Source organism: Sturnira hondurensis, unplaced genomic scaffold, assembly GCF_014824575.4.
Source record: "Sturnira hondurensis isolate 20B ecotype Veracruz unplaced genomic scaffold, ASM1482457v3 Scaffold0022017, whole genome shotgun sequence".
In the NCBI taxonomy this organism is placed as follows: Eukaryota; Metazoa; Chordata; class Mammalia; order Chiroptera; family Phyllostomidae; genus Sturnira; species Sturnira hondurensis.
In genome coordinates this window covers 10,045,122-10,073,082 of record NW_028094648.1, presented here as the reverse complement: position 1 = coordinate 10,073,082, position 27,961 = coordinate 10,045,122, and the positions used below count along the sequence as shown (strand labels likewise).

Below are 27,961 nucleotides of genomic sequence, written 5' to 3'. Positions count from 1 at the left end.
TCACTTGTTCAACTCTGTCCATTTTAATTCCTGTCTAACCACCTGTGTCAGAACCATTTATCTCAGGCACATTGATGTTCTGCACATGGGGAATGATGAATTTTTTTCACAGGTAATAAATATCTATTGAACACTGCTCATTTCTCCATCCATTCATTCAACAATCAAAACACATGTCTGCTATTTACCAAACATTGTGATCTGCAATTTTATCTTCATTTTGATAGAAGAGTTCATAACTTTGAGAACTTAAACATCATAATGGGCATAAGGTCATACAAATAATTAGTAAAGATATTAACCAAAATATTTTCCTTCTGACCCAAAGTCTATCAAACTACAGACACTGCTTTGCAGACATTTACCAAAACTGTCCATTTATGTTGTCAAATCTAATAAATATCAGTCACTGCATTGAAAGGAGCTATTCAGAAACAAAATGATTCTGAAATCTAACATTCTCTGATACTACAGGGCCCACCTTCAAGTGTGGATACTGGTGATATTCTTCACACTTAACTCTGCAGGGCCCAAGAAAAGGGAGGCAGTTCCTCTTGAAACAGTCAAATATAAGATGATTGACAAGCATACTAACTTTCTTTACTCAGTAATGTGCTGATAAAATAACATGTGTACAATTGATTGTTTCTATTTTTTAATAAAGCAACTAATATTTGAATAACTTTTGGTGAGTTCTCCATTGTTTAGAGTGCCATTTTTCCAAAATAATTACTTTCAATACAGAAGGACTCCTCACATAGTGATAAATATTTTTTCCATTCCAGTGAGATAATAAATGAGTGCATGAAAGGAATGTAAGAAAAGGGGAAGCTCCGCTCACATCCCTGAAAGGAGAGGGGTGGAGAGAAGAAAACCAGTACCTCCCATCCAACAATGAAAGCACAGGTGTGTTCTGTTGAAAATAGAACACACTTCAAAAATAATTAGATGAAATGATGACAACAGAACAAAAAATGCTAAGGTAAAGGTTTGAGATTATCTTTAAACTTTTAATCACTGGTTGTAAACATGTGCTATATGGTTGCTGGTCATTATTAATAAGAGAGAAATTCAAATCTTAGCAGTATTACATGCAGTAAAGCAATAATTTGCAAAAAATAAATGATAAAGTTAGATTGGCTTATGTAATTTTTAAACATTTACCAAGCGATACTTGATGCAAGATATTGTGCTAAGTGCCACAAGATAAGAAAATCTAGAGGCTTAGTTCCTAGAGTCAAGAAATTTCTAATCTACTCAGGAAGCTAAGACATGTTCAAGAGTAACAATAATTCAGATCTTTTCTCGTTAGGAAAATGTCAGCCATTCCCACCCATTTGTATAAGTCAACAACCTTTAAGCCATCCTTGGTTTTTCTTCTTCTCTCACCCCATCTGGCCTAACAAGATAGAGGATAAGGAATGAACAGTGAATATAGGAATAAAAGAATAAGGTATTTCCATAGGCCGGCAAGAACATGTGTCATGAAGAGTGTTGAGAATAAGTGGAAACGGCTAATAGATGGGCAGTAACAAGGAGAGCTAGGAAATGTTTACATCTACAGAAGTGGAGTAGGCGTGAGGTCTCCAAGCTAAGAAAAGATTTTAGAAACATGCACATGGCCAGGCAGCCGAATCCCGGGGAACAGATGGATGAGACCAACATCGAGAACGAAAGTGGAGGCAAGAAATATTTAGATGTATTGAAGCAGGAAGAGAAGAGGTCATCAGAGAGAAAAAAGGCAGGCACACTCTAAAACTCACTAAAAATACACGACAGGATAATGGGCTGTTTGAGACTATGTAGTGACTTATAACTATTTAAAGAACAATTTAGCAATCCAAAGCTTAAAGAAAACAATAAACTTTATTATCTAGTATTTTTAATGTGTAATAATTTTGCCCTTCGGTTATAAAGTTATAATTCTGAGAATATTTTAAGGTATTTAATAAAGATACAAGAACATTCACAGTCTCATAAGGGTTTTAAAAGACTTCTATTCAATATAAACAAATGTGATAAAAATAAAATTAAACATTATGAATATACCAATAATGTACTTTAAAAGTCAGTCATTTCAGAATATGTAATTTAATTCAGATTAATGTCAATTTTGAGCTGTAACTGACATCTTAAAAATGTTGACTATACTTAACTCTTCCATAACAACTTTATGAAAAAAATAAATTCCCATGTATTGCTTTAAAATTTTAACATCCATAGATAATAATCTTGTCATATAAAAGTAAAATAAAATTTCTCTATTTCTTGCTAGAGGTTCATAAAAAAGATAGTTTATAGATCAAGTGTCACATCATGTCATATCTTATCCTATAAATGGCATGTTCTCACCTCAGTGAAATGCCCATTCTTACACAACTAAGGTTTATGTATAATCCCAAGACTTGACATAAGAGAAATCTAAATGTACATCTGAGTTATGTCTTGTTTTTTAATCTCTTATTTTAACTTATTATTTCCAAAATTGTAAACAAATCTCAAATCTCCTAATCACATTAGGCCATTTTAGCAAGTATCAAAGGGCAAGGTGAAAGTTCCCCATTAGGGAAAAATGGAGACAACTGTACTTGAACAACAATAATAAAAATGTAAAAAAAAAGGAAAGAAAATTCACTGTTCATGAACACTTGTCACATGCTGAGAACTCTTATGGAAACACTACACACATCATTTAATTTAATCTTTTAAAATCCATATGAATGTTAGTTATTTTAATCCTGTTTTACTAATAAAGAAATTTCGACTCAGAAAGGGTAACTAATGCGTACAAAACCACCCAATTAGAACTTGCTAGACCCAGAATACAAACCTAGGTGAATCAGACTCCAAAGCCTGACCTCCTTCCAAAATATACTCTACTGGCTCATAAGATTAATAAGGGTCAAATGGGGACAAAGGAAAATAAAGAAGTTTTAACTCAATGTAAGAAGCTCTCTTGCATTTCATAGTTCTTCATTGCTTTTGGTTTTACATGTCGTATTCTTTAAATATGGCTTACTATAAGCCAGTCAAAGCTAAAATTTATGTAACTGAGTGCATCGTCGCATTATTAACTCCTCAAATAGTTTAAGTACCAATGTACTATGTACTCAGCCATATTACAATTATCTAGCTAAACCACATGGTCTTCTTGCATCCTTCGCATTAGCTGTTCATGAGCATAACAGCAAAGGCTCTGACTTACATCAAGTGAGGGGTACAATCAGCAGTGTGAGAATCAAAGATTCTGGCTTTAATTCACCAATACCCTAAGAGATTTTCTACTAATCGATATCCTTCATTCATATCTAAATCCCTATCCAAGGCAAGGTATTTGTCAAAGTCAAGGCTGATCAAGAAATGTGATAATGAGAGTCCCTTTGCAAATAAAAGAGTGAATTGCAAATTATCCTTTACCTTCCAGAGGTACTTATTCAGAGGCTGATTACACAATTGTAACAAATAATGACCTCCTGAATCCCAGAGTACAGATGTGTGCATTATTAGTCACCATTTTTGTTGGATTTGGGGGTCCTTAATCCCAGATTGATCAGAGGCTCTGGGGAAGAGGCTTCACTTGGGATGTCCACTCTGTCACAAAATAACTGTTACAAAAGGCAAATAGTTGGTCTCAAGCTCTCATTTTCTTCTAGTAAAGTGAGGAGCATTGAATCACCTACCTCATGGAACCAATACTGAGTGTTAAATTATAGGCGCCATGCTTAGAGTAATACCCAGCACTCAAAGCATGATAGATATTACCATTATTTCATTATGATTATTATGATTATTTTATAATATTCAATTATAGTCTCTCAAAGACAAATGAAAATTTTAAATAGTCCATATGAAACTAATAATAGTTCATGATCTCAATATAGGAAAATATTTTAGTCCTAACGCTACTCTGGCTTTTTAAATTAATTTTTGTAGTCTTTTGTACTTATTTCTATCATGTACAGCTAGTGTCTCTTCCCGAGCTCTCACTTTGACATACGAATGCAGTGCTGTGTGTCCTACAGACACCGGAACCCACACAACCTCTTGTTCAGCAATCTTGGCTCACACAGTCCCCAACTCAGTAACAGCAAGGGCCACTGAATTAGGACATTGCACGGTATTAAATCCAAACTCATCCTAATGGTTCTAATTTTATGTGCTACTGAATTTAAGGCTCAGCACAGCAACTGAACCCCTATATCAATCAACATAGTTTCTGAGAAGGATGACTCATTGAAAGGATGGCCAGAAGTCTAAATCACGATGATTTATAGATGAAGCTGATTGTCAAATGCCTAAATGGAGCACCCCAAATAAGCAGGTTTGCACAAAACAGATATGTCTACATATCTGGGGGTATATGATTGTTGGATTACACATGCAGTCAAGTGACACACAGTGAATTTAGGTGCTGTGCCAGGCACTGAGGACATAGTCACAAACTAGGAAGACATGGCCTCCGCACCTCAGCCATTTAATTTCACTCTCCCCAGCTATTACTGTCACAGAGGTTTGAGATTCCAAACTAACACTTCTAAGATAATCTCTTCTTAAATATCTACATTTTGGGCTGTGGCTTCACGGCCCAAACGCCAAAGCTCTCTATTCTTGGGAACCGGGGAATAAGGCTTTAAAGGTATATTTAAATGAGTTGTATCAAATGAAATTCCATAACAATTAACTCCATGAACAAGCTATGAATGTTACACACCAAACATTGTTGCTGAATTATATATTCTGAAATAAGATTTGACCTGTGTCACCAAGCAATCCATATTATCTGTCACCACTGAAGGTAAGTTACACCCTGAGAAATGAGTGACTTTGGCTAAGTATAGTAGTCATTAAGCTGCCAAATATCTCCAATTGTCCTTCTGGGTAAGGATACAGTTTACTTCTCTGCCCCTCAATGTTGAACATGTCTATGTGGCTTCCTTCGAGTAATGGAATATGAGCAGAACTGGTGTTAGCTCACATCTGTAGAAAAGCTTCCAATGACAGTATGTTCCCTGCCACAGTACCCAGCACTGTTTTAGATGCTGGACAGCCCTGGCTGGTGTAGCTCAGTGGATTGAGCACAGGCCTGTGAACCAGATGATCGCGGTTCAATTCCCAGTCAGGGCACATGCCTGGGTTGCGGGCCAGTTCCCAGCAGGGAACTCACGAGAGGCAACCACACACTGATATTTCTCTCCCTCTCTCCTTCCCTTCCCCTCTAAAAGTAAATAAATAAAATTTTTAGATGCTGGACAGACATCAGCCTGAGACCCTGGCTGAGGATGACGGGCCAGAGAGACCAAATCCTATACATATAAGCTCAGTGGACAAGGCTGGGCTGTGCACAGGGTATATGAGAGCCAAGAACTGTCACTGCAGCATGAGCCAGTTAATTCAGATTAATACACTGAGTACACAAAAGTAGGTCTCTGGCTCTACGAAAATGAGAGCCAGCTCAGAACGGAGGTGCAAAAGCCCTTTTTTGGAGGTTACTGAGGAAAATGTTAGTCAGGTCCATTTGACGGCAGACTTATCTTACCATGCATTTTATTTTTCATAGTCAACTAAAATGATACAAATAAAGTACCATGAGAGGATAGAGAAACACAACATAATTTCTACTCAGAAACTTGAAGACTGATGATTTAATTCTGTGTTTGAACTACCTGAATCAAAGTTAAGTACATTTAATGAAATGAGGATTCCTGGACCCAAACCTGAACTGATCGAATATTTGAGGACTTGTTAAATTTGCATTTAACAACTTATCCAATTGATTCCTGCGTAATCTTCATGGGAAACCTTGATTTGGGGCCAGAGGCTGCAAAGTAATAATGGCCTAATGTGCTTTGTCTGAGATGCACAAAATTCTGTATGTCTTTGATTAAATTAGAATTATTTGCCCTTCAAAAATTAAAAAACTCCCCATAAAATTGATGTTTCTAACAACTTTTGAAAAATAATTAGAGTATCCGGCAACTCTAAGTTCAGACACTGACATGGAGATCATCTGATGAAACGCAGCCCCCGTTGCCAGTGAAATCACACTCTCCAGTTCCTCAGTCCCCATAATGTCAGCCCATCTTTCCCAGACCAGAGAAGCATAAGAGTTTGGGTCCCCTTATTCGGGTTTCCGAACACTGTTACACAGACTGGAGATGATGTTTTGGAAAGTGGGGAAAAGGCAAGTTATTGAAGAATTACATAATCAAATCCAATAAAAAAATAAAAATCCCGTCACATAAAAGTAGAATAGAGCTAGCTTTTCATCCTCAAATGTTTATTTAGGGGCAGACAGGGATTTACTGTTATTTACTGGCCAGGCAGGTACCTTGACAGGGTGACAGGGACTAAATGAGATTTCTGGCTGAACATAGAGGACCCACCCCCTCCATTAGCAAAACGGTTGCTTGCTTTCAAATTCTGTCATTAATTCTATTTCACTGTCTGTCATCGAGAACTTCAACCTGGGGGTCACCAGATCTGCCATTACTAGCAGACAGAAATCCCCGTTTTTATTAGAAGTCTTCTCATGTCTGCATGTTTAAAGTTGTTTATTTGAAAACAAAAACACACTGATGGAGCGGGTAGGTGCCTGCATGCTAGAGAACAGCACCACAGAAGTCGGGAGACTGGAAAGAAGTAAAGAGAGTTTGAAAAGTTATTCTCAGATGGATTTTTAGCTCTTGCAGCTTGACAAGTAGGGAGGCCAGTAATCACGCAGGAGAATCACAGTATGAAATGCGGTTTTAGATGACAAAATCACAAATTTACTTTCTAGGAGTTTGAGAAATGCCATGTATGAAAAAACGCAGTTTATCAAATGTCTATTAAACTATTCAGGAAATACGATGAGTACTGTCTCCCTCCTAGAAGTATTACACATTCCTGGGCCAGGACAACAGACAAGGGGTCACAAATGTCTGCCCTTAGAGATCTAAGTGTCCAGTCGGTGGAGCAGAGTTACAAAACAGCATGACAATGTGTTGCCAAATACAGTAATGGGCGATATGCCCAATAGAGATGTGTGGTGTGTGTATGTATGTGTGTGTGATGGTAGTATAAGGCTGTTAGAAATCAGTGACATCTGAGCTAGAACCAGAAGAAAGAAAAATGTGTTCCCCAAAGAAGCAACAGCCTACATAAACGCCCTCAGGCTAGAGAAAGCCAAATGCACTGAAAGCTAAAAACCGAAACAAGGTCAGTGAATTCATTCTCCTTCGTGCAAGATAGTGATATTAGGTGAGAGATGGGGTCAGAAAAGTGAGCAGCGGCCAGAGCCTGTATAAGCTACATTAGGTTCTCTAGACTTGATCCTGAAAGTAATGGGTGATCATAAGAGGGAGTTCATCTGGGCAATAAGAAACAAACTTGCATAGACAACAGTATCAGGAACAAAAAAATCATGCACATATAGGTTAATTTTGAGGCTATGGAATCAAATAAGATTGTTCTAGGGAAACCTTTAAAGTGAAACGCAGTAGAGTGAAAACTACAGAACCTTAGGAACCACATTTAAAAAGAGAGAAGATAAAGAGGAACCAAAGAATGAAACACACAAAGAAGGGTAGAGGGACACAGAACCAGGAAAAGAGGAGTGAGTTCCAGGAGGAGATAGGTTTGTGACACCAAACAGAGCAGAGAAGTCAAAGGGAGTGAGCTCTGAAGGCATGTTGCCATTTACCTCACATGTAAACAGAGTGGAGCCCAATGTTTATACGTGTAAATGTTGATACGGGTCAATACAATTTGGTACATGAATCACTCCTTCATTTGTACCAATCTCTTCCCAATCAAAGCTCACTCGGCTTTAAAAGAAGCTCATAACTGGAATTGTCATGCAATGGAAGTACTTGGGTTTGCACAAATTCCCTAACTGCTGGAAGCTGGGAGACAAAACAGTCTTTGTACGTGTCTCAACTGAACAGATTTTTAAAAGCTTAGCAGCCTTATTCTGTTCGCTTGTACTCAGGCCCATACTCTGCCCCCCCCCCCCACCAGGGTCTCTACAATGAAGAAAAACTGGTCTTAGGCTTCAGTTCCAGGAACTTTATTTTCCACTCTATTTGCCTTGACACAAGCTACAAAAGAAAGAAAGAGAGGAAAATTTTAGATGGAAGAAACACTACAGGCCACTGCTACGGTCCCCTTATTTTTATGTTTTGGAAATCGAGGCACAGAGGTAATAACTGTTTGTCCAAGGCCCTAGACAGTTTAGAAAAGAAGGAGTTTTCTGTGCTTAGTATTTCCCATGCTCTGTACACTGCTTTGCCATGGCAGCCTCTTTGGGTCAAAACAAAGGCCTCTTCCCCTCTCCAGGTCTTTAAATACAGTTCTTTAAGAATTTAGGAACCTCTAGATGTATAATCTGGTCTTTGTAAGTCACTCTAATACAAATCATGTATAATATCTTTAAGGGGAAAATCATACTTTTTATCTGCCCCAAAAGAAAATTTTGAAGCAACTTAAATAGAATATACAATGATTTGAAGATAGAGCTCTGTTATTTTCCCTCAAGATTACACAGGTGGAAAAATGTTATTTGTTACAATTCTATGTCCAGAATTCAATTCATTTTATAAGCAGTTATTCCTACTAATTTAGTTTATAATCTTCAAGTCAGTGGGGCTTTTTTTGTACAACTAGTCAGCTGGAATATCTAACACATTTTTATGAAGATTCAAATACTATCATGGAATTACTGCAAGTTAGTTTTAATTATATATATATATATAATTTAATTATATATATATATAATTAAAACGAACTAACTATATATATATAGTTATATATATATATAATTATACTTAATTATATATATATATTTAATTATATATATATATAATTAAAACTAACTAACTATATATATATATATATATACACACATATATGAAGACTGTGATACAATTAAAATATACCAATCATTGGGTAGAGAAATTGTATTTAACATTATGCAGTATATCCACAGAAATTAATGGTTAATTCTACTATTTACTAATAACTTGGTAAAAGCATATCATAAATATGTATGATTATATTCTGATAAAAATAAGGTTTATTACAGCCATACCTTACCAACAAAAATGTGAATTCCTAACTCTTAAAGAAAACCAAGGAAGTAAACATAATGGGAACAACAACAGCAGCAGCATTTACTCAGCACACACAAGGCCTTGTACACACAGGTGTGTAAAGCATCACACTACCCTCTCTGAGTGCTCGGAAAGATTTTGGAAATGACAGGTCACAAAACGGTTCCCTAGAGGAAAAGGATCTGATGAGGAAACATGTGCTATCTGCCGGACTGACTTTCACATCCACTCACTTAAACATGCACTGGCCCACTTTCCTTCTCCTCTGTTAGATTTCGCTTAAATTCCCATCTGTTCCAAGGCAGTAGCAACAGCAGCAGAAATTGCAGTTGCTCCCTGTAACTGGGGACAGTCAAATATCTAAGTGTGACATGCCTGTATTTGAAGATGTCAATGAAAATGACAAGTAGTAGACTGCGTGTGGCAGCAGCTAAAGGAGAGTGACAAAGGTGGGAAACACCAGTGTAATAAGCAGAACTGAATCAAAATCTTAGTACCTCCATCCTGAGTTAGCAACTGGGTCCCGCGGGACTTTCCTCCACCCCTGAATTTCACAGATAACAGTGGAAAGCCTACTTGACCCTTTGGGCAAAAGCTGTGAGTCATAAGATCAGTTTGGTGTCCGTCAGAGAACACCTTCAAGAACACTTCAGATTATCTGAGAAGCCTGAAAGAAGCCAAGTTGAAATGAGTTTTGCTACAGCAATGTCCTCGCTACTTCATCTGCCTGACGTTATCCTTTAAGAATTCTGACACTGCTATTCTGGCTTTTAGGTCTTAAGAATGACAAGTCTTGTTTTTGATATTTGGTCTCTTTTTAATGGTGACACGTTTTAATACAAATATTAGTAGTAATGTGGTTCTATTTACTTTTTTTCATTAGTTATCTTTGACCTTGCAATTCTGTAATGGATATTAAAGCAAAAGCTACTCACATTGATAAAAGAATATTCAGCTTTGTTTCTTAGTTATCAAGGGGCTTTATTATAATATTCTAATGACCACTTCCTTTAAAATGCTCTACATTCATCCTCATCGCCTTATGACATTTCACCATCAAAGCCCACCCCATCTACTGTATTAAATTCTAAAGCTCCAACCCCTCTAATATGTGTTGGGCCATTCTTCTGCTATTCTACAAAGTGCAGCCACCAGCCTCGCATTTTTTGCTTCGATGATTATTCTCTCTCATGCCCTAGATAACTAATTAAATGTACCTTCACATATTTCCCTCTACCTGACCTGAACACCAGCCTTGCAATTCCATTTTCTTTTAATTAAGACTTCTTCTCTCTTGGTATCCAAACTTTAATCTTTCTTAAACCTGTCTGGCATTTTAGTTCACTATTTTGTTTCTTGGGAAGTTGGAGAGCTTCTCCATGTAATCATAGTAAGAAAAATGAATTTGTTCCATTTAACACAATTCTCTGGCTATGGCTGATTTGCTTAATTCTATTGTAAGGACTTCTAAAAATTCATATAATTGAAAAATTTTGAACTCCCCCAGCCAAATATCAGAGTAAAAATTCTGCTTCTTTTGTTTCAGAATGGAAAACCTTGTGAGGTTCTGGCCGGGTAACTCAGTTGGTTAGAGAGTGATCTGAATCCACCAAGGTTGTGGGCTGAATCCCTCATCAGGGAACATACAAAAATCAACCAATTCATGTATAAATAAGTGGAACTACCTTGGTTGTTCTCTTTTGTTGTTCTTAGTTGTTCTCTTGGTTGATGGTTTCTCTCTCTCTCTCCCTCTCCCCACCCCATTTCCTTTCTCTCTCTAAATTAACAAAGAAAACTTTTTAAATGAGGTAATAGAACCATCTTGTGAGTGACTAGGAGTACACTGGAAATTTTTCATCTCTTTCTAAATGTTTCTCATGACATTCATTCCCTTTGCCCAGACCACTTCTCCAGTTCAGGTCTGGAGACCTCTTTTCTCGGGGAAGCTTGTCACGCACACCACTCCAACAGTAACTGATCCTTTCCCCTTCTTTTTTTAAAAATATTTTTTAATTTAATTATTTTTCAAGTACAGTTTTCTGCCTATCACTCCCATCCCATCCCACCCCCCCGTGCTCCCCACTTCCCTCCTATTTCCACCCTTCTCAGTTGTTGTCCATGTATCCTTTATATATGTTCCTCTAAATCCCTCCCCTATTTCCCCTGAAATTCCCTCCCCTCTTCTATTTCAGTGTCTTTGGTTATATTTTGCTTGCTTGTTTGTTTTGATGTTTAGCTTCCTGTTAAAGGTGAGATCATATGGTATTTGTCCTTCAACACCTGGCTTATTTCACTCAGCATAATGCTTTCCAGTTCCATCCATGTTGTTGCAAAAGGTAGGTGATCCTTTCCCCTTCTTAATGGAAAGTCAAATGCCCCCGGACACTTACCAATACTTTTGGTACCACCACAAGACATAATCTAAATAATGGGTTTGGGAATGTTATCAGGAGGCACTTATAGTTCTTACCCTTTTTCATCCTTCTTAACCCTGTGACATAGCTCTACTCCTCTCCACTCATGGAAGAAATCCATTGTACCACTCATTACACCTTATTCCTGAAACATTTCTAAGATCTCTTAGACTTTACTAACCACCTCTACCAAATAGTTGAAAATAGTAGTATCTTAATTCGGACATATATTTCTCTGTGAATACTGTAGCAAAAGAAGAAAAATATTTCATTTTTATGCTTTAAATCAAATTAGTAACATCCTAACTGATCACATCTGCTATGAATACTGAAATACCTCCATAGGGAAAGACAGGCGCCACACGCACCATCAGGACGATCTTTGTGCTACAGCTTGCATTCAGCCCCTAACAGGGAGCTAACATCCTGAACATTGATGAAGATGTTTACTAAAAAGGATTCTCTTATCACACAGTGTTATATTTTTGAACTGTATGTGAAACCATTTTTCTTTCACATTTTTCATTTATTTATCTATTTACCTGTTGTTCAATTACAGTTGTCCCCATTTTCCCCCATTACTCTCCTTTGCCTTACTCACCCCACCTCCCACCTTAACATGTTTTAAATATTGCAAAAAATCAAGAAGAAATGTAAAAAAGATAACAGTTCACATCACTTAAATCATGTCAAATCTTCTACGTGCCAGTTTTTTAAAAACATTTTAAAGGATACTAAACCTTAGAAAGAAAACTACCATCTAATGTAAGATGCTAAAAATGAAAAAAATGCAATGGAGAATTAATTCTCAGGGACCAATGTCATGACGAATTGATTTCCCTAGTTTGATGACCTTCTACATTAGAATTTTTCAATTTAAGCACTAAGTTTATTCTTTCCACCTCTTGTTCTTTAATGATAAGATCTGTACCTCAAAGGATGAGAGTACATCAAGTTATAAGTAAAGTTTTCAGGATTCTCTTTTGTAGGGGATATTAAAAAGTCAAATACTCATTACATTACATCTCATGTCACTTATGGATTTTTAATTCACAGGGCATGTCTAGTTAATACTTAACTCAGCTGTAGCTCAAAACAAGTTAAGATAAGGCAGAAAATAAGGGTGCCTTAAAAAGAGAACTGAGGCGTTTGCAGAAGTTTCAGCTGGAATCAACACTCACTTATTACCTCTGGGAATGCTCAACAGCCACCCCTTCGACAGATGGGAAGACATGCTCTCTGATTGCTAGTACTTCTGTAGCTATCACAACTCTCAGCCTGGCCGTAAATACACCAGAAATAACTTTTCCCTTTCTGAGAGAAGGCTTACTGTTCAATAAAAGAAATATAAGGTAATTGAAGAGTATTCTCAATTAAAGAAGAAAAAAAAGAAGCCAAAATCTAGTATACTCAAAGGCAAAAGAGCAAAATCTGGTGTGATACAAATTTCTGCAAAGACTGGTTCTTATTCATCATAGAAATTCCAGCACTTAAAATAAGACCTAGCAGATCCTTGGCCCTTAGTAAGAAACAGTTTAATGAATGAAGTATGATTATAGGTACAGAACTATATATATGGTGCAAGTAAGAGTGATTTCTTCTCTAAACTTCAATAGTATGTTCTTATAATGGGACAATGTGTTCTAGTGTTTTAATTTATATTAGGAATTTTAATGTACCTACCTTATCTGTCCTCCAAGGGACTTCATCCCTAGGAAACCAACACTACACTTTTATATCTTTATATCCTGCAGAATGCCTGGCACATCAGAAGCCTTCAGTACAGACGTGTTAGGGAACAGAGTGCAAGAATAGTTGCACCTAACTCATTCCAATTTTAATACATTGAAAAGTAATGAACTGCTGGACTACCAACCTGTTTACCTGGACATCTCCACCACTAACATAGATTTCTACAATGTGTTGAGTAGTAGCAATAATAGTAATAGTAATAGTAATAATAAAACAAACGGATTGGTCATGCCTATGGCATGAATTTTACTCTCTCAAATTCATAAAAATTTATAAATTTATCCATTGTGTTTTTAAAAAGAGAAAAAGAAAGATGTTGGTTGCACCAGAGTTTAAATGCTGGAAGGCAAACAATACGGCAGGTGAGACACACTTGTGCCTAAAAAAGCAAAAATAACAATTCTCCAAAATTATGACTGAAGGCAACACCTTTCTAGTAGCAAGGGCTGAGAGAACAAACTGCTGTTCATCAGAAATGTTTTAAGGGAAAAACAGAGCCTAGTTTTAGTTAGATCTTTAAAACACAGGTAGTGTCTCTGGGCCACGCAAGTTAATGATGTCACCTGTACAGTGATGTCATTTGGCTGGACAGATGCTATGTGGGACTATAAGTTCTACCATGCGATGTAACCTATATTATTCCTTCTGTGCACTCGGTCTGCCTGTCCTTTGAAATAATCACAAGCTATATATCTAGTTAAAACAACAAACTGAGAAAAAGTTATGCAAACTTGCCTCACTCTAATCATTTCTGAAGAAGCCTGCCTTAGTATTATTCTGACAGGCAACATACAGCATGAGTGAGGGTGTATAGGAAGGCTAAGATGGTCTTTAGTCTTGCCTTGAAATATTAGGAAGAATCCAAAACTATGTACATAGTGTTACCATGTCTTTTTAACCTCGTATGCACTGTGATGAAGCCCAGGTGATTTCTGTGCCAAACAACAGCGGGCCGGGCTTGAAGGAACTGACTTTAAAGCCACCCCAGGGGCATCTCAATTCAGGCAGCCAACAGCTTTCTGCTTTCTATGTTCTGTGCTTTCCACAAAGTAATTTTAAAAGAATAAGAAATGACAAATGACTTCATACTGTTCATTTACACATCTTGTGAAAGCTATTTACACCGTTGTGTGAAACCACCCTAACTCATTTCCATTTTCTCACTCATGACACAATCAAATGCAGTGTTCTCCGTGACCTTTAGGCAAACTCAGGTGACTGGAGAAGATCTGGTGGTAGAAAGTGACAAAATCGCTGAAATTTTCTGATGCCCAAGGCTTATTCTACAAATCATCTTCCTATGGACACTTTAGACTCTAACGTTTAGAGAACCCCAGGAATCTAAGCCAGAAGGAAAGACAGACCCGTTTCTCGCTGCCTCCTGCCTCTGGGAGAGCATCAGCCCCAACCACAGCTGCTGAATGAGAAGGATAATTCCAAATATCACCAATTTCCAAGAAAGCAGAGTTCCCAGTCCCTGGAGTTGATGGTCGCTCCATCTGAGACTAGAACTTCCGGACAACCTAATCTCTTCCTTTCCCCTCGCCCTGCAACCCACTCTCCCCTTCTCTCTCTTCCAATTCTTTTCAGAGATTTCCAGCACACTCGCAGTGTGTTGTCGCCCTCCTGAAGCCTCCACCACACCTCATCTCAAATGATCATCAAACATCAAGCATACACCCTGTAGTCGCGAGACCCAGAGTTTGCCATTTGGGACCCAGCACATCCCAGGTTAGGTTAGTAGATATGCTTCTTTCAATTTTACATCTCTAAAACCATCACTGATGTCAGACATTAATAGTAAGCTTTTTCTCTATAAATATAACTTTGTTCCTATAGGTAAATTCATTATTATGAATCAATGATGCTCAATGGTTATATGTCACGATAATAATTATAAAAAAGTAAAAAAATGTCATATTTCTTTTGTGATAGTTTTTGCTTCCAGAGATTCCATACATATACAAAGATGCGCTGGCACAATGAAATTGGTCGTTTAAGATACAAATTGTTTAAACGTAGGTTATATGCACTACAATTTTATCATTTTTTATAAGCTGCAGCTGTTACAATATAAGGGAACCATTCATTGGGTGATGCTGTCTATTGCATTCATAGTAGAAGTATAGCAGGACCAACAAAAACAGAAATAATATCAGTATGAATTGAAGTCTTAGCCCACATGTCAAAAACTGTCCAAAGGACTTTGATTAAAAATATCAAATCCCATCCCTGGCTGGTGTAGCTCAGTGGATTGAGCACGGGCCTGTGAACCACAGGATCACGGTTCGATTCCCAGTCAGGGCACATGCCTGGGTTGCAGGCCAGTTCCCAGCAGGGGACTCATGAGAGGCAACCACACATTGATATTTCTCTTCCTCTCTCCTTCCCTTCCCCTCTAAAGATAAATAAATAAAAAATCTAACAACAAAAAAAAAGAATCTAAAAAAAAAATCAAATCCCAGAAAACCCCGAAGTCACATACTTTTACCCTCATTGTGTAAATGAAGAAACAAAAGCAAGGAGACATTGAGTGACATGCTAACAGTTTTGTGGTTAATCTATGGTGGCAATAGAATTCAAATCCAATGGTGCTGCTATCCAGATGCACTGATCTTCATCATTAATTTATAGAGTAAAATGATGTTATTTTTAATTACATGTTATTGATTATGCCATTACAGTTGTTCTAATTCCCCCCTTCATTCCCTTCCACCCTGCACACCCCCCCCACCATCCCCCCACCTTTAGTTTATGTCCATGTGTCTCGAGTTCTTTAGATTCTATATTTCCCCTACTATTCTTGCCCTCCCCCCCGCCCTGTCTATTCTTTGGCTGCTCCATTTTCTATACTGTACATCCCCCATGGCTATTCTGTAACTACCTATTTGTACTTCTTAATCTCCTCAGGTCTTCACTCATTTCCCCCACACCCCCTTCCCATCTGGCAACTACGATTGATTCTGTATCTATGATTCTGTCTCTGTTCTTCTTGTTTGCTTAGTTTTTTAGATTCAACTGTTGATAGATATGTATTTATTGTCATTTTATTCATAGTTTTCTTCTTATTTTTTTAAATAAGCCCCTTTAACATTTCATATAGTAATGGCTTGCTGATGATGAACTCTTTTAGTTTTTTCTTGTCTAGGAAGCTCTTCATCTGCCCTTTGATTATAAATGATATCTTTGCTGGGTAGCGCAAGCCTGACCACAGACCCCCACTTTTCCTGACTTTGAATATTTCTTGCCAGCCCCNAGATTCAACTGTTGATAGATATGTATTTATTGTCATTTTATTCATAGTTTTCTTCTTATTTTTTTTAAATAAGCCCCTTTAACATTTCATATAGTAATGGCTTGCTGATGATGAACTCTTTTAGTTTTTTCTTGTCTAGGAAGCTCTTTATCTGCCCTTTGATTATAAATGATATCTTTGCTGGGTAGCGCAAGCCTGACCACAGACCCCCACTTTTCCTGACTTTGAATATTTCTTGCCAGCCCCTTTTGCCTGCAGGTTCTTTTGAGAAATCAGCTGACAATCTTATGGGAACTCCTTTGTAGATAACTATCTGCTTTTCTCTAGCTGCTTTTAAGATTCTCTTTTTATCTTTAAACTTCGGCTTTTTAATTATGATGTGTTTTGAAGTGGGCCTCTTTGCATCCATCTTGTTTGGGACTCTGTGCTTCCTGAACTTAGGTACTATTTCTTTCACCAAATTAGAGGAGTTTTCTTTTATTATTTTTTCATATAGATTTTCAATTTCTTGTTCTTTCTCCTCTCCTTCTGGCACCCCTATGATGCAAATTTAAATCCAAAGATGTTGGTATCCCGAGGCTTTGATCTTCATCATTACTTAATAGAGTAAAAAGACATTATTTACAGGTAAGACTGTCTCAAAAGTTCTGGGAGAGATAAGATTTGTCTACAGTATTTTGCCTACTGAATAGCCTATATTTTATTTTTATAAATTTGAGAGAGTAAAATTCATAGAACATGTTATTACATTCTCCCTTTAGCCTGGGGATAAATATTCAACAGTGAAGTTAGAAACTCACCTTCAGCCACTAAATCTATGATCTTACATCATGTTTTTCATGGCCTTAAGCTGAAAAATTCTTCAAGGTTTTCAGAGTATATGACAAGAGAGCTGGGAAGGGAAATCTATCTAGACAATCTCCTCAAAACAGCTTTTTGAAATGCAATTAAACATGGTACTCAATCTAGATTTTCCAGATTAAATCTATAATTTAGATACCAAGGCTTGTCATTTCCAATAGTTGTCACTGTTTTGCATCATGGATATTAGCTGTCAAAATATACAAGACCTGTCTACACATTCATTTTTCCAATGACCCCATAAAATTGGTCCAAAAAGTAAATGTTGCTACCTTTATTCAGTTACCCATTGGAAACCTCTTATTGAATATAAAAATCAAAGGCTTATGCTAGGAATTGTTAGCTTCAATGACTAAATGAAGACAAAAAGAAAAATTGATTCAATTACTAATTCTAGCTGATCTGAATTTGTGGTCTTGGCAGATAAGGTATCAAGGGAGACCCATGTCAGGCTTCCAAGCTCACGAGGAAGTAAACCTACAAATGCACAAGAGATCTCAATATTGTCTGGCCATGATTTTAAAGGATACTACCTCTTAAGATGATGTTCTCCTTGAAGAACCCTTCCCTGCTATTCCCAACAATACTAATACTTATAAGTGTTATGTCACACTATACATTCTGAAGACTTTTAATTTACTTAAGCCCACAATATCCTTGCAAGATATAAACCAAATAAGTAGAACTTCTTTCATTTCACAGATGAGAAAATTAAGTCACAGTTGGGATAAATGAATCACCCAAAATCACAGTTAATTCATTTAATTACATCTAACATTAAATCAACAGTTTGAGTAAATGATCCTGTCTGGTGTGGCTCAGTGGATTGACCACGAGCCTGAGAACCAAAGGGTCACCGGTTTAATTCCCAGTAAGGGAATTAAATTCCCAGTAAGGGCATGTGCCTGGGTTGCAGGCCAGGTCCCCACCAGGGGATGTGCAAGAGACAGCCACACATTGATGTTTCTTCCCCTCTCTCCCTCCCTTCCCCTCTGTCTAAAATAAAATGAATAAAATCTTAAGAAAGAGTTTGAGTAGTTGGTGTAATAATTATTCCAATTCACCAAGAACTCAGCCTTAAATATGTTGATATTAACAGTGAAATTTTAATGTGGTAATTAAATGACAATTGTTCCATTTATTTTAAGAATAACTTCTATAGTTGATTCTTTTCCTGGTAGAACTCTACAATAAAATAAAATACAATAAATAAAATTAAAGTTTATTCAAGAAATATTTGAGTGCCTGCCATGTACCCATCACTATTCTCAATGCTGGGGAACAAACAACAATCCCTGGCTAAAATCCCTGACTCCAACAAGCCTATGTTCTAGAAAAGAGACAAAAAATAAGACATTGACATAACATTAATAAAGCTATAAATTATTTTGTATTTATTTGGTAGGCTTCATTGAGAAGGTGAGATCAATGGATATCCAGGGAAAAGGCTCCAAGGAGTGTCCTAGTGAGTTCAAAGAACAGGAAGAAGGCAGTGTGACTGCAACTGCATTAGCAAGAAGGAGAGTTGTGTGGGGTGAGGTCAGAGGAAGCACAGAGAGGCGGACCACCACGCTGGGCACTGGCGGCCACTGTAGGCAGTCTGGGCTTTGTTCAGAATGAAGTGCGAACCACTGCAGGGTTTGAGCCTTTGAGAAGTACAAACCATTTAAGCAGTTGGTTTGGCATGATCTTACTATAATTTTAAAGAAGATCTACTGTTAAATGTCTTAAAATTTTATCATCCAATATACTGTTTCACCTTTGTTATAGGTATGAATCCCAATTTAGACCACTTCTCTCAGAATAAAATAGAATTATTTCAATTTTTCCAAAGAAAATACCAAATCTCAGGATCTCTAAGTAACTTGTCTAGGATTAGACAAAACACAATAAGTGGCAGAACTAGGTGAAATAAACTATTTTTCTAACTTGTTGTCCAAAACTGATTGATCTTTCCTATGTACTTATTTATATTAAAGTCACAAAGGAAAGAAAATAATAATTGACATTAATTATTCAAATTATTCATCAATAGAGATGTTTACTTTGATATATTTAAATTGAATCAAACCAATTTTCACCTTATAAATTTCTCAGACATAATGAAACAAGTAATTTCCCTGAACTTTCTATTTGAAATGACATGAACATCCAGGCTAAGACCTTTAAATGCAGAGGTAACCATAATAATAATTTAAATTTACAACAGTACACTTAGTCTTTTAGTTATTGCTATTTAGTAACTCTGTGATATCTAGTCACTGTGCTAATTTGCATATATCACTGTATTTAATTCATCAACACTTTAAGAACATTACTGTTAGTGATCCCATGTTATACAGGACAAATGTGGACCTAGAGGGGCTAGTACTCAAAGGTTATAGGACTAGTCAGCCCCAGAACCAGGATTTTACCTAAACCCTCACTCTAAAGTTAGGTCCCTTCACTAAGCAACACTACAAATCTTCAGCATGATGCTCAACATATCATTTCAACATGGACAGCCAGATATGAGTAGCTCCACTTTACAGATGATTAAGTGGTTATAGAAAAGTTAATCAAGCCATCAACATTTATTTTATGCCCACAATATGCAAATCACTAGTTGCTAAGAGCACACAAAATTTATGACACAATATCTTGCTTCAGTGAGCTTGCAATCGAGTTAGAGTAACAAGAAACACATAAAAAAGACAATAAAAAATCCAAGATAACACATAATAAGTACCAAATGCGACACAGAGCCAACCACTAGTAAAGAAGTGCAACAGAGAGAAAATTGAATCTGGGCACTTCAGTTCAGTTAAGAAAAATGTTTGCTAAAGTGGACCATGTTGTGGTGGTCTTTATAGGAAAGGTAAGATTTAGATCAGGGAGGACAAAGAAGAATAATTCCAATGAGAGCCGATAATGTGATCAAAGGCCAAGGGAGAAGAAATGACTGGATTGTCAAGAGAAAATAAATAGATGCGTCTGAAGTGCACAGCGGACGAGAGGGAAAACAAAAAGTGAAGGCAGAGAAGTAAATTATAGAAAACCTTGCCTGGCAACTTGGAAATCTAAGGGAGGAGAGACGGAATAGATCCTTGTTGAACTGCCAGTAGGTGGCACACACTTTGTGTGCATTTTTGTTTATATAATCCTCTTGTCAGCCCTATGAGGAAGCTATATCCCTCATAGGGATATAGGGAGCTATATCAAGGGAGCTATATCATGGCTATTTTAAATAAAAGAAACAGAGATTATATGGCCAAGGTGCACTTTTGTGTGTGGGTAGGACGGAACATAGCCATGGATCGAAAAAAAACCTGGATCGTCTAGCCTCCAAGGCTCCTATTCCTTCCACTACTGCTCACTGCATTCTACTGAAGGCAATAGGGAGCCACCGAAGCTATCTGATCAAAAGAAGAGAGTGGCACCGGAAAGAGTTGCAAGAATAAAAGAAGACTACTGATATTAGTATATGAATGATGTCAGATAAATTGGGGGGAACAAAGACACTAGGCAAGATATCCATTTAATCTATTGCATTAATACAAACAATATGGTGACAAGGATTTATATTTGAGTCCTAATAATGGAGATAAAAATGAAAGTAAGAGATATTACAAAAGAAATAAAAAGAGATAAATGGCAAAACCCACATCCTGCAACAGGTAGTTTCTACTACCCACCAAACAAACACAGTGTAATTATTTTTCCTAAAGCCTCAGAGACAAAATCTAAGGTCTAGCTCAAATATTTTTCATTTTGGACAGTACATAATTATTAAAAAATAATAATACAATCTATGGCTTAGGAAAATATCTGCCTTTGTACAATGTACCTCTCAAACCACCGTGATGCATTGTGAAAGCCATATGCTAGGCATATCTGTGTTACATGAGTTTGGCAATAGTTCGCTATCAGATATGCTAGTGTGGACTGTCATACCTTATATCCGTGCACACTAGACATATTAATTACTGAGGAAATATTCTTTTCCTTTCAATTTTCCCTTATAGAAAACTAAGTGTAGATTAATCGATTAAGTTCTTTTTGAGAAAAATATGTATCATCTTTCTAAACATTGTTCTTTCCCAGCACTTCTCTCTTAAAATTCAAGGTACTATTCAGGAAATAAGTAAAAAATTAAGAGCGATTATTAAATGGTATATTATTTAAAAACAAGTTGCGTCTTTTCTGACTTTTTCTGATTCCTAGATAATCCAAATCATACTATTGTTAAATGTACATAAAATTAACAACTACCTGCCTTTTTCAAAGAAAATATTTACAAAAACATCCAGGCACATTGCCTTTTAAGCAATTTACTATTGCTAGATTGTCAACCTAGCAATAATCAGGCTAGCTATAAAAATCTTTGGTTAATATCATATTCAACAAGTTTGTATTAATTTTGAATTAATTGTTGAACTGAACATCCTAATAAGTACAACACACACGTGATCAATGCATGCATGCAGACAGGTATCTCATGTTTGAAGTGATGAGTTATAATATTTCAACTCAGAATCCTTTATTGAATTATACATTTACCCTACTTTCACCTGATCTCCTTAGGTTATCATCCAACTATACTGAAGGATAATTAAAATGTAACATATTAGCCAAGCCCAATTTTCTTCACTTTCATGAATAAAAATAGATTGTTTTTCGGAGTCAAAAACGAATGTTTAAATTTGAAGTCAAACTGTGCCACAGCCCAGTAAATTTAGGCCTACGGCTAATGTATATCCAAAATGTCTTTGAAAGTTCCAAGAATGCCAACCTGTGCTACATAGTAGAAATGTCACACGCTGTATAATAATAAAATGCAGCACAGAATCCTAAAAAGAGTATGTGTTGAAATACAACCAAATACTCTTTCATTTATGTAACTCATTTTTGCATATGTGTACTGATGTTAAAATAGGCATTTGTAAAATGTGATGAAGAAAACCAAAGATGTTACAAAAGCATCTCTGTTCAGTGATGTTACCCTTTTACATATTCTAAGTTTACAAATGAACTAATTTAAAAACTATTCATGCAGAAGGGCTAGGCTTTTATGAAGGTATGCTAAATACATATTTAGTGTGTACAAAAAGAATCACAGAAAATGTTTATTTTATATACTTTACCTTTTCTTATCTATGGTTTTTAATATATAGCAATGCAGTTCTATATAAAGTATATTAAAATATAAATATTAAGCTTAACTTCTAAAGGCATTATTTTATGAGAGTTCGAAAAGAAATAAAACTATTTTTACCTCCCAGTCCTGGTCTAAGCCGATTATCGTAACCATCCAGAAGTCTGTCTAGAATTCTTGTAAAGATGGTAATGTTATTTTTAGCCTCATCTTCTTGGATGCCAGCCAGCACCAACCTAAACAGATAATTTTACAAGCTGATATATATATATATATATACATATGTGTGTTTTGAAAGTGCCAACATGCACTTATTTCTTGATTTGAATTTTAAGCCCCCCCAACTATTAGTGCAACCCATTTTCTTTCTTCCTTTCATTTCTATAAATACTAATATGTCTGTGGGGAGGGTAAGCATGCCATGGACAATGGATACTAAATACCAGATTATTAGAAAGTTTAATGTCAAAATTATTTCAGATATCTTCCATTTAGCATTGTGTGTGGACTACCCCTTTTTTCCTAAAGCCCATTTCATACAATATGTTATGATTGTAGATGATCACATGCAGACACTAAGTGGAATGCTATTCTGCATTTAGAAACCTATGATAATCAAAGGATCTCCGGAAATAAATCTTCGGTGATTCGAATATAAATTGGGAGAAAAAAATTGCCTCCTTGGAGGCACTAAATGTCTCTGTCTTCCTCATAAATGTCTTTCTTTTTCTCTTTATGTCTTTTTCTCTTTCAAGCCAAGACGATTCCCTGACTTTGGGTATACCTCCACCCAACGGCCAAGTGCAATACAGACACCAGGGGAACTCCGCTGGCTGTGTGCCAGAAGGGAAGGTGGGCTCTGAAAGGGTCTGCAGCACATGCACAGCTGCAGAGAGCCTTGGAGGAGACCCCTCCACACTGACCTGGAGGACTGCCACAGGGGTCACCTAGGATTCACATGCCCAGCTACTTTTGTGAGAAATTTGCAGACAGAACAAGTCATCTTAAAATATCACCAGAAAGAGGGTTAGAAACAGTGATTTTCTCCATTATTTCTCCCCCAAAAGCTGGGGACCTTATTTTGTGATATCCAGCAAATTGGTGCAAAAGAAACTGGATGTATAAAACAGAAAGTCCCTTTTCATTGCCACTTTTTCCCCAGAATGATTCAGACATTTAAATTACTAGCCAAGGGAGAAAGAGAGAGAGAGAGAGAGAGAGAGGGAATCCTTTATATAAGAGAATAAAATACTAGCATGAGCATTACTGGCCAAGTATAGAACAGACAATTAATAGAGGGAGATATAGTTAAGCCCTGAGGATTTTCACTGATTGTAAATTGACCATGGTTTGTTCACTCCTTTAAAATAAGATTCTGTATAATCTGCATTCTGATCCAGTTGTATTGTGTAAAATATCACTGACACAGTCCATTTGCATTTAAATGATTACACAGCTAGTAGCTAAAAATAGTCACGATACATTCTAAATGGGTAACCAACTTAAAATATTGTCTTGAAAGCAGAGAAAATATTAAAACATCAATATGAAGATAAGCATTTAAAAATTATGCAAATTAGCTCATACCTTCCAGTTTCTATGTTATCTTAAGGTAATTTTAAATTCAATCACTAAAATAGTCATAAAGTTCCACATACAGATTTTCAGTCAAAAGTGGTTTTCTAATAACATATCACAGTTTCTTTCTAAAGTCAGCATTAAGATGATAAACAAGATTTCCTCCACTTAAAATGAGACTTTCTAAAGAGATTTATTCTCAGTTCTAGAAAATATGTTCATACTTTGACAATTGTTCCGGCAGGGAAATGAAAAATTAAAAGGGAAATAAGGATATAATAAAGACTCATTTCTCTCTAAAAAAAGAGAAAGGAATGGTTACATGAACAGTCTGATGAATGTTGTATTTTTAGTTCCTGGTATTTTGAAAACATATTCTAAAATCAATAAATAAAAGATGTCCATTGCTGATAAAATCATTAAAAGGCTATAACTATGATAAAGTTGTTGCAAGGAGTAAGAATTATTTCATGTTTGTAGAACATAGGCAACAAAAAAAGTTACATGCTTAAAATCAGTATTCTTTATGACACTAACCATTTTAAGAATCAAAGATCTGTAAATCAATAATATTAAAAAGTTGATTAATAAATCAAGCTTTTATTTTATTGTTTCTGATTGTGGAGTTGTATACTACCTCCACCTAGAGGTTTAAGGCTCACACATCATTTAGGCTTCTATTATGACTAAAAGAGCCAAGATGGGTTTTAAAAAGGGGGAAAAAAACAACAAAATTAAGTTAGCACACAAATCATTTTGGTTCAAGCTTTTTCATTTGGCTTAAAGGAAGACTGTTGACTTCTTTACTGAATTTTGGTGTTACTGCAAATGCATATAACTTAATCATCTCAATTCCTTGCAAGAATATGCCATTGGAAGGGCATTGTTTTCTCTGGTGATTTTTTTTTAATTGTCTCTGTTCACTGTTGCACTTACAGCTAAAAGCAAGAAGCAGTGAACTTTTTATCATCTCTGCCACTTCACAGTTCAGTTTCTTGGTACAATCTTTTTTCATTAGAAACAGTTCTTCAAAATACTCTAGCTTGTCAAAAGCCGCCCCTGCCCTGATGCCATTCAAGAAACACACCTTTAACCTGAATTAAAAGAGTCCATAAATGTCTCACCTGGCTGGGTCCCACATCAAGAAAACAAGAAGCAGTAACTGCATGTTGTAGATGTTCAATTTCGTCTTCATCGCTGCTCTTTGTAAAGCCATAGAAGAAAACCAAAATACACTAAAAATTAAATTCAGTCCCACCATCCAAATAACCCAAAAGACTGGGAATTGGAGTCAACGCTATGGAGGTTATTCCGGGGAGTGAGTGTAGAACATGATGATTGGGTAAGTTTGTTTTTTTTTTTCCTTTTTGGTGACCAGATTATCAAATAATCACATTTTACTCTGCAAGTAACTTCCCCCAGCCCCATCGTCAGCAAACACTGTTTTGTGCTCACACAGAGACATGTAATAATAACACACGGGACCCTGAACTGACATACGAGCTAGAGAAGAGTGTGGGTTGGTGGAGAGAGTGAAAAGGGGGAGGAGAGATGGACACTTCATGCCACCATCCCCTCAACCAAGACCACCTCCGCGACACTGGCAAGAAAAGCAAGGGGGGCAGCCAGCCCACTTTTTTCATTATTATTCTTTTCATTACAGTGAACTGCAGTCCTCACCTCTTCACTTCTTCACTCTCTCTAAAATAAACTGTAATAATCCCCGTTCCTGTCCATCTACAATTGCCTAACAACATCACATCTCGGAGGCAGACGGGTTCGGTTCAACTGCTGCGAAACGCCGCCTTTGACAGCTGTTCGCGGAGCGGAGGACCACAACCCCGGCAGGAGCGCGAGCCTCCGGGTCTGCCCTGGCCGGCAGGCTCGCCGAGCTCAGCGTGCAAAGTTGAAGACTGAAAAAGAGCCAGGCTAACGTGCTGCCGGGCGGGTGTCTCGGACCTTATTTTACTTGTAAATATGCTTCTGAGGATGGGCGCCGAAATTATTTTTTAGATGGGCTGGGGAGGTGGGGGCGACCTGAACCTCCTGGGCTTCCAGGGAGCAGGGGAGAGTGGAGGAGAAGGAGCATGCACGGGAGCCAGGGGCAAATGGAAAGGGTCCCCGTTGGGACTAACGTGTGCGACCTTACCTGAAACAACCAGCAGAATTGGGTGTTTTCCTCCCTTTGCCCTGATCTCGAGCAGACAGGAAACTTGAGAGAGACGCGAGCGCCAGAGATACTGACTGCAGCAGCCGAGCGCCGAGCGAGCGGGGAGCGAAGGGCTGGTGGCTGTCGGGGAGGAGCGCGAGGAGCGGTGGCGGCAGTGCCAGGAGTAGAAGGAGGCGAAGGCGTCCGTAGTGGCGGTGATGGGCGGAGGGGGAGGAGGAAGAGGAGGAGGGGGAAGCGTTGGCGGGCGGGCGGGCCGGCGGGCGGGGTGGGGGACGCGAGCGGAGGCGCGGTGCGCGCGGGCTGTAGCGGGCACGAGCCCCACGCCTGGAGAAGGAGGAGGAGCCAGGCCCGGGAGGAGGGCTAACGAGGTTTCTCGGATGTGCAGGGACCCCCCACCCGCTCCCCCAGCCCAAGCAGCCGCCCCCAGGGCACCTGCAGCTGCACAGTCCCGGCTGGCGGCGGGAGCCCCGTTGCGCCTGGAGCGCTGCACCCGGCATCCACACAGCGCGGGAGGAGCGGAGCCCTCGCACCTCCCGGACTGCTCCCAGCGGCAGCCCGCCGGGGCTCCCCGGAGGCCCACAGGTTCCTAAAGGACTGCCGGTGGGGGTCTGTGTGCCCTTGGCTCGCCGGGTCCGCGCCCTGCCGCCTGCCCTTAACATCCCCCGGCTCCGGAGCTACGTGGCTGCGGAGCAGAGGTAAAGAGGTACCGCTCCCGCTGGAGGGCGAGGAGACTAATCACGCCTTTACTTTGTCATCAGCACACCCACACAGGACCAAGTTCAACCGATATTCGTGGAATCAGACAGCGGGAAGTTTCTTTGATTGCCTGAGCCATCTGCATATACCACTCATTCCTTCACACTCCCTGCCAGCAGGACCGATTTCTCCTCAAAGCTCTGAGGGTTGGAGACTTCCCTGGAGCCGGTCAGTAAAGTCCATCTGCAAATTATACGACTTAGGAAACCTCCTACGCACTCTCAGCAATTCCCCTCCACATCCCTGTTCACAGGCATCCTTTCCTCCCTAGCTGGTGATCAAACCCATCAACAACTCTAAAAAGTTTACATTTTCCCAAAGCAAAATTGGACCTGCTGTGTTTCTACTGCCTCTTCGATGTTCAGTTTCCCCCCTGGGTTGGAAAAGAAGCAGAGTGAGGTTCCCCCCATTAGGGCTATTTTTTCCCTGTAAGAGGGGGTCTTTGCAATTCCAGCCTCCACCGTACATTTTAAGCACTGTGTATTTGATATGTCTCTTTTCTATTTTTATGTGGGGCAATAAAATCCAAATGTGCAACTTGAACAACGACAACAGACATTTTCCTCTTTACAGGGCACATAGGACAATGTTATCCTACTAAGGCAAAGCAGAGCGGTGTTTATTTCTTTGAGAAGTCTCTATAGACAGGCACCTTCGCCGTTTCATAGTGTGCTGATGTTTCTGTTATATTACGTTCAAAGTCCATACGTGCTAAACAGTTCAATTGTATTAGTTACAAACCAAAAATTGAGGTGTTTTTCCTAGCTGGTGCAGTTTTCATAACAACAGACAGTCCCAATCTACACAAATTTTGACTTTGCTTTGAAGATTATGTGAGGAAAGTAAAACCTACATAAATATTTCAAGTCATGCCTTTTAACCTGTTAATCACCAACTTCTAAATAAACATTTAATGTGCTATGACCTAAACAACCATTTGCTGTCCTGTAG

The 27,961-nt window shown here is 38.0% G+C and overlaps 1 protein-coding gene across 2 annotated transcripts in view; it reads right to left on the bottom strand.

Annotated features, from left to right (window-relative positions):
* The window catches only part of GABRA2 (gamma-aminobutyric acid type A receptor subunit alpha2), a 105,701-nt gene extending 79,259 nt beyond the window's left edge, over nucleotides 1–26,442 (bottom strand). The window contains exons 1-3 of one of the 2 annotated variants that reach the window (XM_037034183.1): nucleotides 26,234–26,442; nucleotides 25,209–25,286; nucleotides 22,627–22,742 (exon numbers count right to left, since the gene is read on the bottom strand). In XM_037034183.1, the coding sequence (XP_036890078.1) occupies nucleotides 22,627–22,742; nucleotides 25,209–25,279 (187 nt within the window). In that variant the 5' untranslated portion in view covers nucleotides 25,280–25,286; nucleotides 26,234–26,442. The remainder of the gene's footprint in view (nucleotides 1–22,626; nucleotides 22,743–25,208; nucleotides 25,287–26,233) is intronic. The other variant, XM_037034184.1, reaches the window with a different exon arrangement.
* Nucleotides 26,443–27,961: the final 1,519 nt, after the last annotated feature.